Source organism: Chelonia mydas, chromosome 8, assembly GCF_015237465.2.
Source record: "Chelonia mydas isolate rCheMyd1 chromosome 8, rCheMyd1.pri.v2, whole genome shotgun sequence".
In the NCBI taxonomy this organism is placed as follows: Eukaryota; Metazoa; Chordata; order Testudines; family Cheloniidae; genus Chelonia; species Chelonia mydas.
The window spans coordinates 37,400,634-37,417,523 of NC_057854.1; the positions used below are offsets into that span (position 1 = coordinate 37,400,634).

The 16,890-nt window shown below is 43.5% G+C and overlaps 1 protein-coding gene and 1 pseudogene across 11 annotated transcripts in view; both read left to right on the forward strand.

Annotated features, from left to right (window-relative positions):
- The window catches only part of LOC102931528 (protocadherin gamma-C5), a 361,684-nt gene that overhangs the window by 107,154 nt on the left and 237,640 nt on the right, over positions 1-16,890 (forward strand). Inside the window, exon 2 of one of the 11 annotated variants that reach the window (XM_043552929.1) lies at positions 15,939-16,082. The exons of 9 other annotated variants lie outside the window; for them this stretch is intronic. In XM_043552929.1, coding sequence (XP_043408864.1) covers positions 15,939-16,082 — 144 coding nt within the window. Of the gene's footprint in view, positions 1-13,401; positions 16,083-16,890 lie in introns of those variants that run through there. One more of the 11 variants, XM_037907144.2, reaches the window with a different exon arrangement.
- Positions 1-16,890, forward strand: part of LOC102936717 — a 274,924-nt pseudogene that overhangs the window by 32,752 nt on the left and 225,282 nt on the right.

Here is a 16,890-nt window from a genome sequence, read left to right on the forward strand (position 1 = left end):
TAATTTAGAAATATTCTGACTCCCTCACTGCAGTATAAAGTTGAATTCTCATGTGCTTAAAGATAGATACATGCTTATGCATGTTTCTGAATCTGGGCCTGAATGAGGCAGGATTCAGTGAATAATGAATGGATCCTATGGCTCCGTCCCCCATTCTGGGCAACATAATGTTTACAATTAGAGCAGGGTATACCTGTATTTGCTCTACTTAAATCATTTTAGTGACAGCAAATTTAACTCCTTACCCTGGAACGGGTCCTCTAACGTGCCCACTGCACCCAGGAGGAGTCACACTGACTTCCATTGGATTCCAAACAGGTGCATGGACTTTTGCTACTGGATAAAGATGCAGGATCAGGGATTTGTGCTGTTGTAATTGAGAGCAAAATTTGATCCTTGGTACGCACTCTGAATGGTGCTCAGGGAATGCGACAGGGACACATATTATATTATATTGGATTAGATTAGATTATAACCTTTCATTATATTAAGATTGCAAAATCAGGCACTGAGAAGTTAGGAAATAACAGAATGAAGGCTGTGCATGCAATTTTGATTTGTTTCCCTGTGTGTATGCATCATGCCACAGTCTTTAATTGTTTGATCACATACTTTCCCCCTGCCTCATTCAATGCACGGGTGGACTGTGTTCACTGAATGGGAAACTATTCAATTATTCTTTCCATACTTAGCATTCAGCGTGTGGCCTCATAACTTATTTACTGCAAAGAGGGTGACCTTATAGAAAGTGTGAACAATCGGGACAGGGAGTGTGGGGTAATAGGCGCAAATATAAGAAAAAGCTCCGAATATCAGGACTGTCCCTGTAAGATTGGGACATCTGGTCACCCTAACTGCAAATCACTGAAATCCTACATTATTATTGAAATCCTGCTGAATTATTAATTTCATCATGGGTTTCCTCATTGTGGCCTTTCATCACCATAGTGTCTGAGAGTCTCACAAACATTAATTGATCTTTTTAACACTCCTATGAAGTAAATTAACATTATTATCCCCAATTACAGAGAACTTACAGTCAAAATTGTGAAGTGTCCCATAATTTTGGTAACACAGTTTGAGGCAGGTCCTGATTTTTCACAATATTTAACATTTTATAGCACTTCATATGTTCAAATCACTGCACATGTTGATTTCAGTTCTAGTTGTGAATGTTTAGTACTTCTGCAAATCAGGTCCCAAGTATCTGAAATTAGGCTTTCGGAAAATGAGGAACACACTATGAGTGGCCACCTGTGAAAACTTTGGTTTAAGTGACTTGCCTAGCATCACATAAGAACTTTGTGGGAGATGCAAGTATAAGATTTGGTTCTCCAGGGTGGCATTCAATGGCCTTAATCACGAAAGCATCCTTTCTCTTCCTGTAATACCAGGCTTCATTTATTACACAACGTCCAGATTTTACAACACTTGAAGCAACCTTAATTCTGACATTTCCTGACTTCTGAGTGCTTGATTTCACAACTTTAACATTACTTTAATGTAGGGTTCAGCTTTTGGTGTTTCCATTTGTCAATGTATATTCCTAGGTTTTTTAAAAACTAATTTTGGGGAAAACACAGAAAATTTTTTGTATGGAACCATATTAACCTCCCACATGGGTCATCAGCAGGGTTGGGACCTTCAAAGCCACAATGTTATCCTCTCTGTGGACCAACCTCTAAAGAGGGAAGAGACAAATATTTCCCCAGTGCATTTCACAGCTACTTGCTAGACAGCAGAGGACTGCTGAGACTCAGAAATTCTGTGTTTGGTTCCAACTTCTGAAGAAAACTGTGTTGTAGTGATTACAGACCCTTCCTCCCTGTTCTTCCCCAAGCAAACCCCTTCTGTGCTTTTTGCCTTCAGCCTGTACTTGTCCCAGTCATTCTCAAAGCCCTGTTCTCTTCTCAGTCTCCTCCAGTCCCTGTGTATTCAAGTGAGGCTACCCTTCTTCAATCTGTGTGGGTGCTTGTAAGAGGGGCCCTGAGATCACAACAGAGACAGTCTCCTTGCTTTCAGTTCCAGTGCAAGGTTCTAAACAGCCCCTAACTAACAGGAGGAAGGAAAGGTCTGATGAGCATCAGCAGCCCTGCAGAGGAGCATGCTTAGTCACTGTAATAGGGCCTCCTCAGTCCCACTTCTATCTCCATCAACACAGCAGAGACCCTTGTGCTGGTACAACACCTTGTGCAGTTTATTTATATATGAGTCCCACCACCTTCACTGCATACATAGCACCTTTCCTAGCCTGCTTTCCCCCTTTTCACTTCCTTCTGTGCCTATTTGTGGACTCTGGCTAATGGCTTTTTTAGCCTTTCTGCCCTGTCCCACCCACAAATTAAGCACAGGCCTGCCTCCTCAGCTCCAATCTGCTATGTCTGTTTGGAGCTGCTGTGAACAGAGGGCTGACTCAGGGTTTCATACCTAGCACTCTATCACAGTCGCGCTGTTATCGTGGCACATGTGCAGTCCCATTGCATGTAGAATCTCTGTGGGGATAGATCGTTCTCCATGCAGACAGAATCTTTAGAGAACAGAGCTGCCTGCTTCTAAACCTCTACTGAGAATGTGCAAACTCTGATTTTTCATAAGTTTATAACTCAGCTAAATGCTTTCAAATCTTCACAGGGACTGCAAAAGGCACAATCCTAATACTATGGTGCCCACCCAGTAAATTTGCATATCAATGATCCAAAGCATCGGGTCAGGAGAGCTTCTCAATTAAATAAAAATAACAAGGAGTCCTTGTGGCACCTTAGAGACTAACAAATTTATTTGGGCATAAGCTTTCGTGGGTTAGAACCCACTTCATCAGATGCATGGAGTGAAAATACAGGAGCAGGTATAAATACATGAAGGATGGGGGTTGATTTACCAAGTTTGAGGTCAGTCTAATGAGATAAATCAATTAACAGTGGATACCAAGGGAGGAAAAATAACTTTTGAAGTGGTAAGAGGGTGGCCCCTTACAGACAGTTGACAAGAAGGTGTGAGTAACAGTAGGGAGAAATTAGTATTGGGGAAATTGTCTGTATTTTCACTCCATGCATCTGATGAAGTGGGCTCTAACCCATGAGAGTTTATGCCCAAATAAATTTGTTAGTCTCTAAGGTGCCACAAGGACTCCTCGTCATTTTTGCTGATACAGACTAACACAGCTACGACTCTGAAACCTCTCAATTAAATGGTTCTAAGAATTTTTTCAACATGAGAAAAACAATGTTTTCCCCTAATTCTATTCTCAGAAATGGCTGAACTGTTTTAGCTGAAGGTCGAAAAACATTCAGCCTGAGGAAGCATGGAAAATTTCAGTCCAAACAATTAAATTTGACAAAGTTTAAGCAACGGAGAAGAGAGTTTTATAATGGCAAAATTAAGCACTCCTAAATAGGCATTGCTACCAGCTCTAATTTCATGGAATTAATTACTGTACATTATTAGGTATACACAATATTTAGCCTTCTTCTCTTTTGCTTAATAAGTTGTTTAAAGATATGTTTCATACCCTTTATATGTTCACTGAACATTAGCCAATTTATGAATGAGATGAATGAATGAATGAATACTAGTTTCACACATATGAATGTCTCCATTGACTCAACCGGTTGTTGAATCAGCCCGAGAATGAGTCAGAATTCCCATAGAAACAGAAGTAGCTGAACATGTTATCTAAAACTGTATATGTGTACCCACAAAGAGGAGTAATTAAAGTTGTATGCACAATCTTATTTTGGTGATTTACTGAAAGGTGAGTGCTTAGCTTTACAACCTTAACATTCTGTTAAAATAGATTTTGTATGGATTTTGACTATGAAAGATAATAAATATATTGTATTAAAATAATATAGCAAAACTGATTACTAATTTAACAGCTAATATGTTTGCAGAGCATATGAATCTAAATCTTAAATAGCAATGGCTAGGGCAATTCAATCACTTATGCTTGTATTTATAAAGTCACTGAGATTATTGAGATGTATGAACTTCTCACATGGCCAGGTTTACTGGGCTGGTACTTAAGAGTATTATTATTAAATTATACAAAAGAGTCGAAGAGCAGTAAACCAAAGAACAATAATTCTTTAATTTGCATCATGAAGAAAAACATTGTAGATGAGACTTGAATGGTAGATAAACAGAGAGTAAGAGAGAAACAGACAAGCAGAAAGACAGGACTCACATTTTAAGCATTTCCGATTTATAATGACAGGTGCATCTGAAGAAGTGAGGTTTTTACCCAGGAAAGCTTATGCTCAAATAAATCTGTTAGTCTTTAAGGTGCCACTGCACTCCTTGTGGATTATAAGAAACAGTTCCAGAGTTACATCGAAAGTCTATCTGTGTCCGCATGTTAATTAAAAAATTAATAGACAGATGAGAACATCTAAAGAATTTAAACAATTTGAAAAAATGAACTCAGGGGAAGTTGATTTTTTCTGAGATGCTGCGGTTATTGGTTGAGACTTCGAGTGCCGCTGTTCGCCAATCAGGGGGAGAAACGCAATGAGAGATCCAGGCAGCCCTGCTGTTGTTACACAGCACAGAACACAAAGAGATCAGACTCACATTCATCGGGTCTGGAGACTAAAGGGAACATCGTCGATTGAACTCAATCCCTCCTCCACCCAGGCTTCGAAGAAGTATTTCGGAAACACTCCTCTAAAGAGTTATATCTATAATAGGTGTACAGAAATCTCATGAATAGCAATCTGAGGCAATTCTTCGCTTGCTGGAAATGGTTGATTCAGAAGGGCACCGGAACTGGTTACCGTTTGGGAAGTAGTTTCTGGGCAGAATCGTTATTCGATTCCTGAGGCAATTAAGAAAGTGTCTTTCTTGGGGATACCGCAAAGGATCTGGGGCTGTGTAAAAAGGGGCTCTCAGACCACAGAATCCGGATCATATTGAAAGGTGGGACGCAGTATTTTCTCAGACTAAACAGCGGCCATTTATATTTGTGAGACAAAATAGAGAAGAGATCTAAGGCCGAATACGAGGTCTCTGTTACTTCTTTGAAGTTTTAGTAGATGATATATTAAAGGTTTTGCAACAGAAATGGAAATCGCAGACATTAATGATAATGCGCCAAGCTTCCAAGCTACATGGAAACTTTTTAAAGACATGATAATAGAAGCTCAACTTAAATGTATAGCCCAAATTTAAAAAAAAAAATAGTAAGAGAACCAAAAAATGCCACCGTGGCTAAACAACAAAGTAAAAGAAGCAGTGAGAGGCAAAAAGGCATCCTTTTAAAAGTGGAAGTTAAATCCTAGTGAGGAAAATAGAAAGGTGCATAAAATCTGGCAAGTTAAGTGTAAAAATATAATTAGGAAGGCCAAAAAAGAATTTGAAGAATAGCTAGCTAAAGACTCAGAAAGTAATAGCAAATAATAATAATTAAGAACATCAGAAGCAGGAAGCCTGCTAAACAACCAATGAGGCCACTGGATGATCGAGATGCATAAGGAGCACTCAAGGATGATAAGGCCATCGCGGAGAAGCTAAATGCAGGGGTTAAAGGAACTTAAATTTCTTACCGGTATGGTTGTATCGCAACCCCCTTTCCCACCTCCACTCCTACACACTTAACTTCATGGATCCCTTTGTATGACTTTGATACAGTAGCTGTCTACTAGTTTTACTCGAGAGCAGTGGTTCCCAAACTTGTTCCACGGCTTGTGCAGGGAAAGCCCCTGGCGGGCCCGGCCAGTTTGTTTACCTGCCCCCTCCACACGTTAGTCTGATCGCAGCTTCCACTGGCTGCAGTTCGCTGTGCCTGGCCAATGGGGGCTGCGGGAAGCGGCGCGGGCTGAGGGATGTACTGGCCGCTGCTTCCAACAGCTCCCATTGGCCTGGAGCAGTGAACTGCGGCCACTGGGAGCAGAGATCAGATGAACCTGTGGACCTGGCAGGTAAACAAATCAGCCCAGCCAGCCAGGGGCTTTCCCTGAACAAGCAGCAGAACAAGTTTGGGAACCACTGGTCTAGAGTATTGGTAGTAGCTTTAGGGGTATGTCTACACAGCCAATGTTAAAGCGTTGCCCTGGCAGCGCTGCCACAGCAGCGCTTTAACGTGGCTGTGTAATCACGACTCCTGCGCTGGGAGAGAGCTCTCCCAGCTCTGTAATAAAACCACCTCTGCAAGGGGAATAGCTAGCTGAGGATGTGAGGGAGATTCCCAAACCTGAGCCATTCTTTTTAGGTGACTAATCTGAGGAACTGTCCCAGATTGAGGTGTCATTAGAGGAGGTTTTGGAACAAACTGATAACTACTAACTGCAGTCTGTAACCTGTCATTTAAATCAGCTTCTGTACCAAATGACTGGAGGATAGCTAATGTGACGCCAATTTTTAAAAAGGGCTCCAGAGATGATCCTGGCAATTTTAGGTTGGTAAGCCTGACTTCAGTACCGGGAAAATTGGTTGAAACTATAGTAAAGAACAAAATTGTCAGAGACATAGATGAACATAATTTGTTGGAAAAGTGTCAACGTGGTTTTTGTAAAGGGAAATTGTGCCTCACCAATCTACTAGAATTCTTAGAGGGGGTCAACAAGCATATGAACAAGGGGGATCCAGTGGATATAGTGTACTTAGATTTTCAGAAAGCCTTTGACAAGGTCCCTCACCAAAGGCTCTTAAGCAAAGTAAGCTGTTATGGGATAAGAGGGAGGGTCCTCTCACAGATCACTAACTGTTTAAAAGATAGGAAACAAAGGGTAGGAATAAATGGTCAGTTTTCAGAATGGAGAGAGGTAAATCATAGAATCATAGAATATCAGGGTTGGAAGGGACCTCAGGAGATCATCTAGTCCAACCCCCTGCTCAAAGCAGGACCAATCCCCAACTAAATCATCCCAGCCAGGGCTTTGTCAAGCCTGACCTTAAAAACTTCTAAGGAAGGAGATTCCACCACCTCCCTAGGTAACACATTCCAGTGTTTCACCACCCTCCTAATGAAAAAGTTTTTCCTAATATCCAACCTAAACCTCCCCCACTGCAACTTGAGACCATTACTCCTTGTTCTGTCATCTGCCACCACTGAGAACAGTCTAGATCTATCCTCTTTGGAACCCCCTTTCAGGTAGTTGAAAGCAGCTGTCAAATCCCCACCCATTCTTCTCTTCTGCAGACTAAACAATCCCAGTTCCCTCAGCCTCTCCTCATAAGCCATGTGTTCCAGTCCCCTAATCATTTTTGTTGCCCTCTGCTGGACTCTTTCCAATTTTCCCACATCCTTCTTATAGTGTGGGGCCCAAAACTGGACACACTACTCCAGATGAGGCCTCACCAATGTCGAATAGAGGGGAACGATCACATCCCTCGATCTGCTGGCAATGCCCCTACTTATACAATCCAAAATGCCATTGGCCTTCTTAGCAACAAGGGCACACTGTTGACTCATATCCAGCTTCTCATCCACTGTAACCCCTAGGTCCTTTTCTGCAGATCTGCTGCCTAGCCATTCGGTCCCTAGTCTGTAGCGGTGCATTGGATTCTTCCGTCCTAAGTGCAGGACTCTGCACTTGTCCTTGTTGAACCTCATCAGATTTCTTTTGGCCCAATCCTCTAATTTGTCTAGGGCCCTCTGTATCCTATCCCTACCCTCCAGCATATCTACCTCTCCTCCCAGTTTAGTGTCATCTGCAAACTTGCTGAGGATGCAATCCACACCATCCTCCAGATCATTAATGAAGATATTAAACAAAACCAGCCCCAGGACCGACCCTTGGGGCAATCCACTTGATACTGGCTGCCAACTAGACATGGAGCCATTGATCACTACCCATTGAGCCTGACAATCTAGCCAGCTTTTTATCCACCTTATAGTCCATTCATCCAGCCCATACTTCTTTAACTTACTGGCAAGAATATAAAATGATGGGTTCTAAATTAGCTGTTACCATTCAAGAAAGATATCTTAAAGTCATTATGGATAGTTCTCTGAAAACATCCATTCAACATGCAGCGGCGGTCAAAAAAGTGAACAGAATTTTGGAAATCATTAAGAAAGAGCTAGATAATAAGACAGCAAATATCATATTGCCACTATATAAATCCATGGTACACCCATATCTTGAATACTGGGTGTTATCACCCTATCTCAAAAAAGATATATTAGAATTGGAAAAGGTTCAGAACTGGGCAACAAAATTATTAGGGATATGGAACGGCTTCCGTATGAGGAGAGATTAATAAGACTGGGACTTTTCAGCTTGGAAAAGAGATGATTAAGGGGGGATATGATTGAGGTCTATAAAATCATGACTGGTGTAGAGAAAGTAAATAAGGAAGGGTTATTTACTTCTTCTCATAACACAAGAACTAGAGGTCACCAAATGAAATTAATAGGCAGCAGATTTAAAACAAACAAAATGGAGTATTTTTTCACACAACACACAGTCAGTCTCCCATATTCCATAGCTGCCTTGCAGTTCAGCGACACAAAAATGAGAGCTGCTCTGACAGTGGAGAAGCGAGTGGCGATCACTATTTGGAAGCTTGCAATGCCAGACAGTTACCAGTCATTGGGGAATCAATTGGAGTAGGTAAATCAACTGTGGGAGCTGCTGTGCTCCAAGTGTACAGTGGCCATCAATTGACTTCTGGCTATGAAGTGTAGTGAGTCTGGAAATGTGCAGGACGTAGTGAATGGTTTTGATGCAATGGGGTTCCTAATTGCAGTGGAGCAATAGATGGCACGCATATCCCCATATTACCACCCAGACCACCTTTCCACAGAGTACATAAACCAAAGGGATACTTTTTCAATGGTGTTGCAAGTGCTGGTGAATCACAGGGGGCAATTTCACCGACATCAGTGTAGGATGACTGGGAAAGTTCATGACATGCACATCTTTAGGAACTCAGGTCTGTTAAAAAGCTGCAATCCAGGGCTTTTATTTCAGACCCACAAATGAACATTGACAATGTTGAGATGCCTATAGTTATCCTGGGGAATCCAGCCAACTCTTTGCTCCCATGGCTTATGAAGCCATACACTGGCATCTGGACAGCCGTAATGACCAGTTCAACTATAGGCTCAGCAAGTGCACCAATGGGGTCAAATGTGCCTTTGGTCATCTAAAAGGGCACTGGAGAAGTTTTACTAACAAGGTTGGACCTTTGGAGAGAACATCCCCATGGTTATAGCTGCCTGCTGTGTGCTCCATAATATCTGTGAAAAAAGGGGGGAAATTTTCCGCAGGTGTGGGCAGTTGAGACAGATTGCATGGTTAGCCATTTTTGAGCAACCAGACACCAGGGCAATGAGAAGAGCACAGCAAGGGGCGCTGAATATCTGCGAGGCTTTGAAAAGCCATTCATTAATGAGTCACAGTAATGTGAGCTGCTTGTCTGCATTGAGCTTTCAAAACCTTCACCTGGCTTGTATCACTGCCCCTGTAAAGCCAACCCCCCTGTCCAAGCCCACTGCTTCTACTCAATAAAGAACATTTATTTCTTAAATCCATTTACTTTATTAACAAACATAAGTAAAGAGGGAGAACAGAAATAAAAGGTAACCTTGGGGAAAAGGGATTGTGAAGTTGGAATGGGAGAAACTTTTTCAGCTGTGTAATGTAACACACATTCTAGACCATCAAAGTTCTGTGAATGGGCACCTTCTGTTCCTTGTACCCTCCCCCTGAGTTAAGTGAAAGGGCTAATGGACTTTTTGTCCATGCCTCATGAACACTTGGGGGAGGGTGATTCTGCACCAGGCAATGCTGCCTGACTGTCCACCAGGGTCTTCAGAGGGGACTCTACACTCCTGTTTCTGTTCTGGCAGTTCAACCAGACACCTCAACATGTCTGCTTGGTCCCTCATAATCCAAAGCATCTCATCCTGTGCTGCACACTCTTGCTCACGGAAGCTTTCCATGTCCATGTCTAACTTCTCAGACAGTGAAATCCTCCATGCTCTCACCTCTGTGTCAGCGCTCTCGGAGGCATGCATTATCTCAGTGAACATGTCCTCCGATGTTCTCTTCTCCTCCTTCTAATCAGTGAAATTCTGCTTTCAGTGTGTTGATGGCATGCTGAAGGACACATCTCCAGTGGTCAGTCATAAGAAAAAATAACGGGAGCCATTGTACATGAATAATATGTTTTCCATAGCAAGGCCAATTTCAGAAAAAACAAACAAACCAACCTTATTACACTAGGTGCAAGCCATAACATAATCAGAATCTGTAACCGTTCACTGCACCATTTTGCTGCTCCAGTCATGGTGAGTAGCCTCCCCCGCTCCCCCCCCGCCAGTCATGGGTGACCGCACTTTTAATGAAGTTTATGGCAGGCTTATGTGAGGAGCAGAGGTAGCTAGTCGAACAATGGCCCTTCCCCATAGCACCATGGGAAGCTGTTTACGAATGGGGCGGGGGCAGGAAACATTTTCACTCCCAAATTGCAGAATCTCATCTGTGGGGCCCCAGTCCCCTATTAGCCACTTAAACTACTTGCTGACCCATGCCAAGAACAGTAAAGGCACATTAGTGGCTGCGTGGTTTGGCGATCCGGAATGTGGGAGGGTGGAGTGGGTCTACATGCTCTTTTTTTTCTTGTAAGAGCACTTTTAATGAGAAGTTTCCCCTAGGCAACCCTATATGATATCAGTCTCCTGAGGGTAACAGAGGTGGAAAGGAAGGAGATGCTGCAAGTGTCTGGCTATAAACCCGGTCCTTATGTTGTTATGCTGTGTACTGCAGTGATGACAACAGAATTAATTCAGGAGTTGCATGGGAAAGTGTCCTACCATAGTGGAAGAAATAAGACTGCCCTGCCCAGAAACCTTCTGCAAAGGATTGCAGAGTACCTCCACGAAAGTTTCCTAGAGATATCCATGGAGGATTCCTGGGCTATCCCAGTCCATATAAACATTATTTTCCAGGGGCTACCCTCTGCATAGGTGGAGCGGCCTCTTGTAAACACAGAACCACAGCACCTCACTTTTTCTTCACAGTAAACATGCAATATCACCAAATGTGCGTGCCTGCTAAAGTTTAACTAGACTTTGATTGTAACTGTATACTCACCAGAGGTGCCTTCCCTGGCATCATGGTCAGCCACCATGATGTCCTGCAACCCACAGGACTCCAGGGTTAAAAATATTTCCTGGCTCTTGGGGAGAATGGATCCACCACTCACCTGTCTCCCATTCTCCTCCTCTTCCTCATCCACCATATCGTCCTCCTTGTTGTCCCTAGACTCACACACCTGTGGGATGTCCATGTTGCTTTTGGGAGTACTGGTAGGGTTACCCCAAGAATCGCATGCAGCTCATTGCAGAACCGGCATGTGTGGGCTTCAGCCTGTTCGCCTCCCTTGCCTTCTGGTACACTTGGTGAAGTTCTTTTATTTTCATATGGCACTGCTGTGTGTCCCTTGTGTAGCCCTTCTCCCCCATTCCACAGGTGATCTTTGCATAGATGTCAGCATTTCTTCTGCTGGATCGGAGCTCTGCCTGCACAGACTCTTCTCCCCACACAGCGATGAGATCCATCACCTCCTGTGCAGACCAGGCTAGAGCATGTTTGGGGTGTGTAGTCTTCATGATCAGCTGTGCTCAAACTGGCATGCTCCCAATTCTGATCAAACCAGAAATGGGAAATCAAAAATTCCCAGGGCATTAGCAGGGATGGGGCTGTTTCCTTTGTACCTGGTGGCAGTGCAGTAGAGTTGAGAACGATCTCTAGAGTGGTCACAGATGAGCATTGTGGGACACCACCTGGAGGCCAATTAAGTTGAATTACACAATACTGCATCTTCACTGCCTTGCAGTCGACCCATGAAAATCAAATTAAGTGCTACACCTCTGGCAGAGGTGGATTACAGAAGTCGACATTAGAAGTAACGTAGGTTGACATAAAGGACCTGGTAGTGTAGACACATACATTAACAGGTCAACTTAAGGTGGCTTTCTTGACCTAACTCTGTAGTGTAGACCAGGCCTCAGCTAAAATGAAAGCAAAAGGGATGGGACTCAAATACAGTGGGACAGGCACAGGCTGGGGACTCAGACCGCAAGTACTGTTTTCCCAATACTTTATTCTCTTTGCTTTGCTGAGTGCTCTCTGAACAGATTTGATTCCTGAGGAAATGGCAAAAGGCTCCTTGTGGGGAATCTCAAGTATTTGAGACTGAATGTCAGAGAGCTGCCTCAGAGAAAGCTCTGTGTTCTTGCTATGGCTAAAAAGCAATACTTCGTTGTCAATGTAGAAAATGGAAACTTGTATGTAAATGACAGAACAGACCGAGAGGGAACAAGGGGGAAATCTCCAGTCTGTTTTATAAAACGGGAAAGTGTAATTGAAAACCCTTTGAAAGTTTCCCATGTGAATGTTGAAATCCGGGACTTAAATGGTAATGCACTGCAGTTCAAAGGAAGTAACGCTGATCTAGAAATGATTAATGAGCATTGCCGGGTGCCGAATTTCCACTGGATTCTGCACAGAATCTGATGTTGGGAAGAATTAATTACAGAATTACCAGCTCAGCCCAAACCAACGTTTCTCCCTAGCAGTGAAGGGTAGACAGGATGGCAGTAACTACTGAGAACTATTCCTAGAGAAACACTTGGGTGGGGAATGGCAAGTAACTCATCACTTGATCCTGACGGCTGTGGAAGTGGGAGATCCAGTCAGAACCTGGACTGCTCAAATTAGGATTAATTTGACGCCAATGAGAATCCCCCGGTATTCACTGAACAGATCTACGAAGTCAGCCTGAGAGAAAATCTACCAAAATAATTCTTTGTACTGCAGGTGAAAGCCAGGAATAATGAGGAAGGTCTTAACGCACAATTCACATTGAGGATCATACATTCAGCATCAGACCAGAAAATGGTCCGCAAATGTTTACTCGGGATCCCCAAAACGGTAAAACTATAACTAAAGGAATTTGGGACTTTGAAGAGCAGAATAATACATCTTCGGAGCGGAAGCTAAAGATGGAGGGAAATAGCTGCCTACAGCAAGGTAGAAGTGGATATTGTTGATCGGAAGGACAACGCCCCCTAGCTGATATCTGCATCAGTGTCCATGCCACTTCTCGAAGACTGTCTCCCTTGGACAGTGCTAGCTCTGATCTGCTTATCCGTCTGAGATGCAGGAGAAAATGGCAAGGTTAAATGGCATATAAAAGGTAACTCTCTGTTTCAGATAATATCCTTTCCTAATAATTATTATAAGATGGTCATGGAGAACACTCAGGCGGAGTATAATATTACAGTTATAGCTAGAGACAAAGACACCCCCATCTCCACACAGAAAACCATCCTGTGTTTTGATAATTACTTCAAAAAGTATATAGTTTTGCTTTGTGTGTTCAGTTTTAAAATATACCTTAATTAGGACACGATTATATACAGTGCTGAAAAAGTAAGCTGACACATAGGGAAACAGATACCACTTTATTTATTTGAGCAGTTGTAATTTTTAGTTGAGACTCTGAGCGCCGCTGTCCACCACTCGGGGAGAGAGACGCAATGAGAAATGGAGCAGACAGACCAGTGTTTCACAGCACAGAACAGAGATGAAATCATCTTCAAACGGCAGCATCGCTGAATAAATCCTCTGCACTCGGCTTGGATTATAAACCAGACAGAAGAAAGCCTGTCTCCGAACTCTGCGTGCTGGTTCCATCTCAGACGTCTCTTTAGAGAGTTGGAAATGGCGAATGTACACATGCTGCTGGAAAACAAAGGACGAGTCCTGTTCTGCCTCATATTAGTTAATGTTTGGGAGGCAGTTTCTGGACAGATTCGCTATTCGATTCCGGAGGAAATGCAGAAAGGCTCTTCCGTGGGGAATATCGCAAAGGATCTGGGGCTGGCTATAACGGGGCTCTCAGACCGTGAAGTCCGCATTGTTGGCAGAGGTAGGACTCAGTATTTTACTTTGAATATTAAAAGCGGCCATTTATACCCCACGGAAAGAGTAGACAGAGAGCAGATCTGTGGCCAGAAGCAGACGTGTCTGCTAAATTTTGAAATTATAGTAGAGGACAAAATGAAGGTTTTCGGAGTTGAAGTTGAAATCACAGATATTAATGACAATGAGCCCCGCTTCCAGGAAGATGAACTGGAATTTAGAATCAGTGAGTTAGCCGCTGTGGGAACCCGATATTCTCTTGAGGGGGCGCAGGATCCAGATTTGGGAACCAATTCTGTGCAGGGCTATTATCTCAGCAGTAACAAACACTTCTCTCTGGATGTGCAAACGGGAGCTGACGGGGACAAATATGTCGAACTGGTGCTGGAAAAGTCTCTAGACCGGGAAGAACAAGATGTTCACGATCTAATCCTCACAGCCACTGACGGGGGAGATCCAGTTAGGTCCGGAACTGCACAGATCCGCGTTATAGTCCTTGACGCAAATGACAATGCACCAGTTTTCAGTCAGCCTGTCTATAAAGTGAGTGTTTTGGAAAATGTGCCCGTCGGGTCTCTGCTGCTGACAGTAAACGCCACAGATCCGGACGAAGCGATAAATTCGGAGGTCACATATTCACTCCGGAAGATGAAAGACAAAGCGTCCCAGATATTCCAGGTGGATTCTAAAACGGGGGAAATATCAACTGTGGGAAACCTGGATTATGAGGAAGCTGCATCATATGAAATGGAGGTTCAAGCAAAGGACGTTGGAGACCTCTCGGCCAGGTCTAAAGTTCTGATAGCTGTTATTGATATCAATGATAATGCTCCTGAAATTACAGTCACGTCTGTAATCAAGTCGGTGAGTGAAGACAGCCCTCCAGGGACTGTGATTGCTCTAATAAATTTACACGATCGAGATTCAGGGGAGAATGGAGAGGTCACGTGCTCCATACCCAGAAACATCCCATTCAGGTTACAGAAATCATTTGACAATTATTACAGCTTGGTGAGTGACAGAGCATTGGACCGGGAGAGGGTCTCCGATTACAATGTAACTGTCACAGCCACAGACCGAGGGACTCCTCCTTTATCCTCAACAACAACAATTTTAGTACAGCTTTCAGACATAAACGACAACGCTCCTATTTTCAACCAGACATCCTACACTTTGTACGTCACGGAGAACAATCCCAGAGGAACTTCCGTTTGTTCCCTGAAAGCGAATGATCCTGACTCGGGGGAGAACGCCAGAGTCACTTACTCCATTACTGGAACTCAGAACCAGGAAGCTCCGCTCTCCTCCTCCATCTCCATTAACTCCGAGACTGGGGCTCTCTACGCTCTGCGCTCCTTCGATTACGAACAGTTCCGGGAGATTCGGTTCCAAGTGCAGGCTCAGGATGGGGGTTCCCCACCTCTCAGCAGTAATGTCTCCGTCACTCTCTTTATACTGGATCAGAATGACAACAGCCCGCACATCTTACACCCCTCCTTTCCCACCGATGGCTCCACGGGAGTGGAGTTGGCCCCTCGCTCCTCCGAGCCGGGTTACCTGGTCACTAAGGTGGTAGCGGTGGATGCAGACTCCGGGCAGAACGCCTGGCTCTCCTTCCAGCTGCTGAAGGCTACAGAGCCGGGGCTCTTCTCTGTGGGACTCCACAGCGGCGAGATCAGGACAGCGCGCTCCTTTGTAGACAAAGATGCGCTCAAGCAAAGTCTGGTGGTTTTAGTGAAGGACAACGGGCAGCCCCCTCTCTCTGCCACGGCCACTGTCACGGTGATGGTGGCTGACAGCATCCCCGAAATTCTCTCTGATTTAAGCAGCCTCTCAGCTCCTGCAGACCCCCAGTCCAGCCTCACCTTGTATTTGGTGATCGCTGTGGCTTCCGTTTCCTGCTTGTTCTTTACCTTTATCCTAGTGTTACTGGCCCTGAGGCTCCGCCGGTGGAGAAACTCGCAGCTGTTTGACTCCTCGAGTGTGACTTTCAGTGGAGTTCCCGTCTCGCAGTTTGTGGGGATCGATGGAGTCAGAGCTTTTCTTCACTCCTACTCACATGAGGTTTCTCTAACCACGGACTCCAGAAAGAGCCAGTGTATCCAGTCAGCATTAAACTGTTCAAATGGGCCGATTGATGAGAAAAAGGAAGGTCTCTTAATTGCAGAAAATTTGAGGAATAATGAGGGGAATGATGCGCTTGGTCCGGTAAGTTTTCTTTACTTGCTTTTTTAAATGTTTTGACGCGTAATTATATAGTTTTATTCAGTGGATACTGGAAGCAGCTCTTGTGCAGAGCAAACATTCTGGGGAACCCTGCTTGTCTCTCTTTCTGCGATCTTGGTTCAGAATCTGTAAACAGTCGGAGAAGGCAGGATTAGGATAAAGTCGTCTACACTCATGCATTACTAGGAGATGAAACTATCTGTTGTTGTTATTCAAGTGTGACAGACTCTAGTTCACATTTTTAAAACCGAATTTAGTAGGGCATGAGCCGAAGAAAAATAAATTATTATACCTTTCTAGAATGGGTTTTATCAAGAATTCACCGGAACTGCTTCGGAATCTCTATATTTTTAACGCCGAATACTCTCCTTAAGGAAGGCTTCCATAGGGAACCTGTTCACGTTTTTAAGTTTTGTATTACAGTGTTTGTGAGAATAAAATAAAATATCCTTCGATCTAGTGAAGATTGTATATTCTGTGTAAGATACATTTCTCTTTTTAGTGCACAATTAGAATAGAAAGGGGAAAATATCTTGAAAGCCAACTTTGAAAAATATAATTGCATAAGAAATTACTTAGGACAATTACATTTATTTTACATTATTTATTTAGTTTCGTGCCCAGACTTCCAGTTTTGTTTAAGGACATAAACAATTACACCCATTTTCTCATAATTTGGCTCGTTTATGTTAAGTGACGTTACATCTGGTGAGAATAAAAATATTGGTAGTAGGAAAAGAGGAGTACGTGGGAGACCTGGTTAGCATCAGTGCTTCACGCCCTGCCTTAC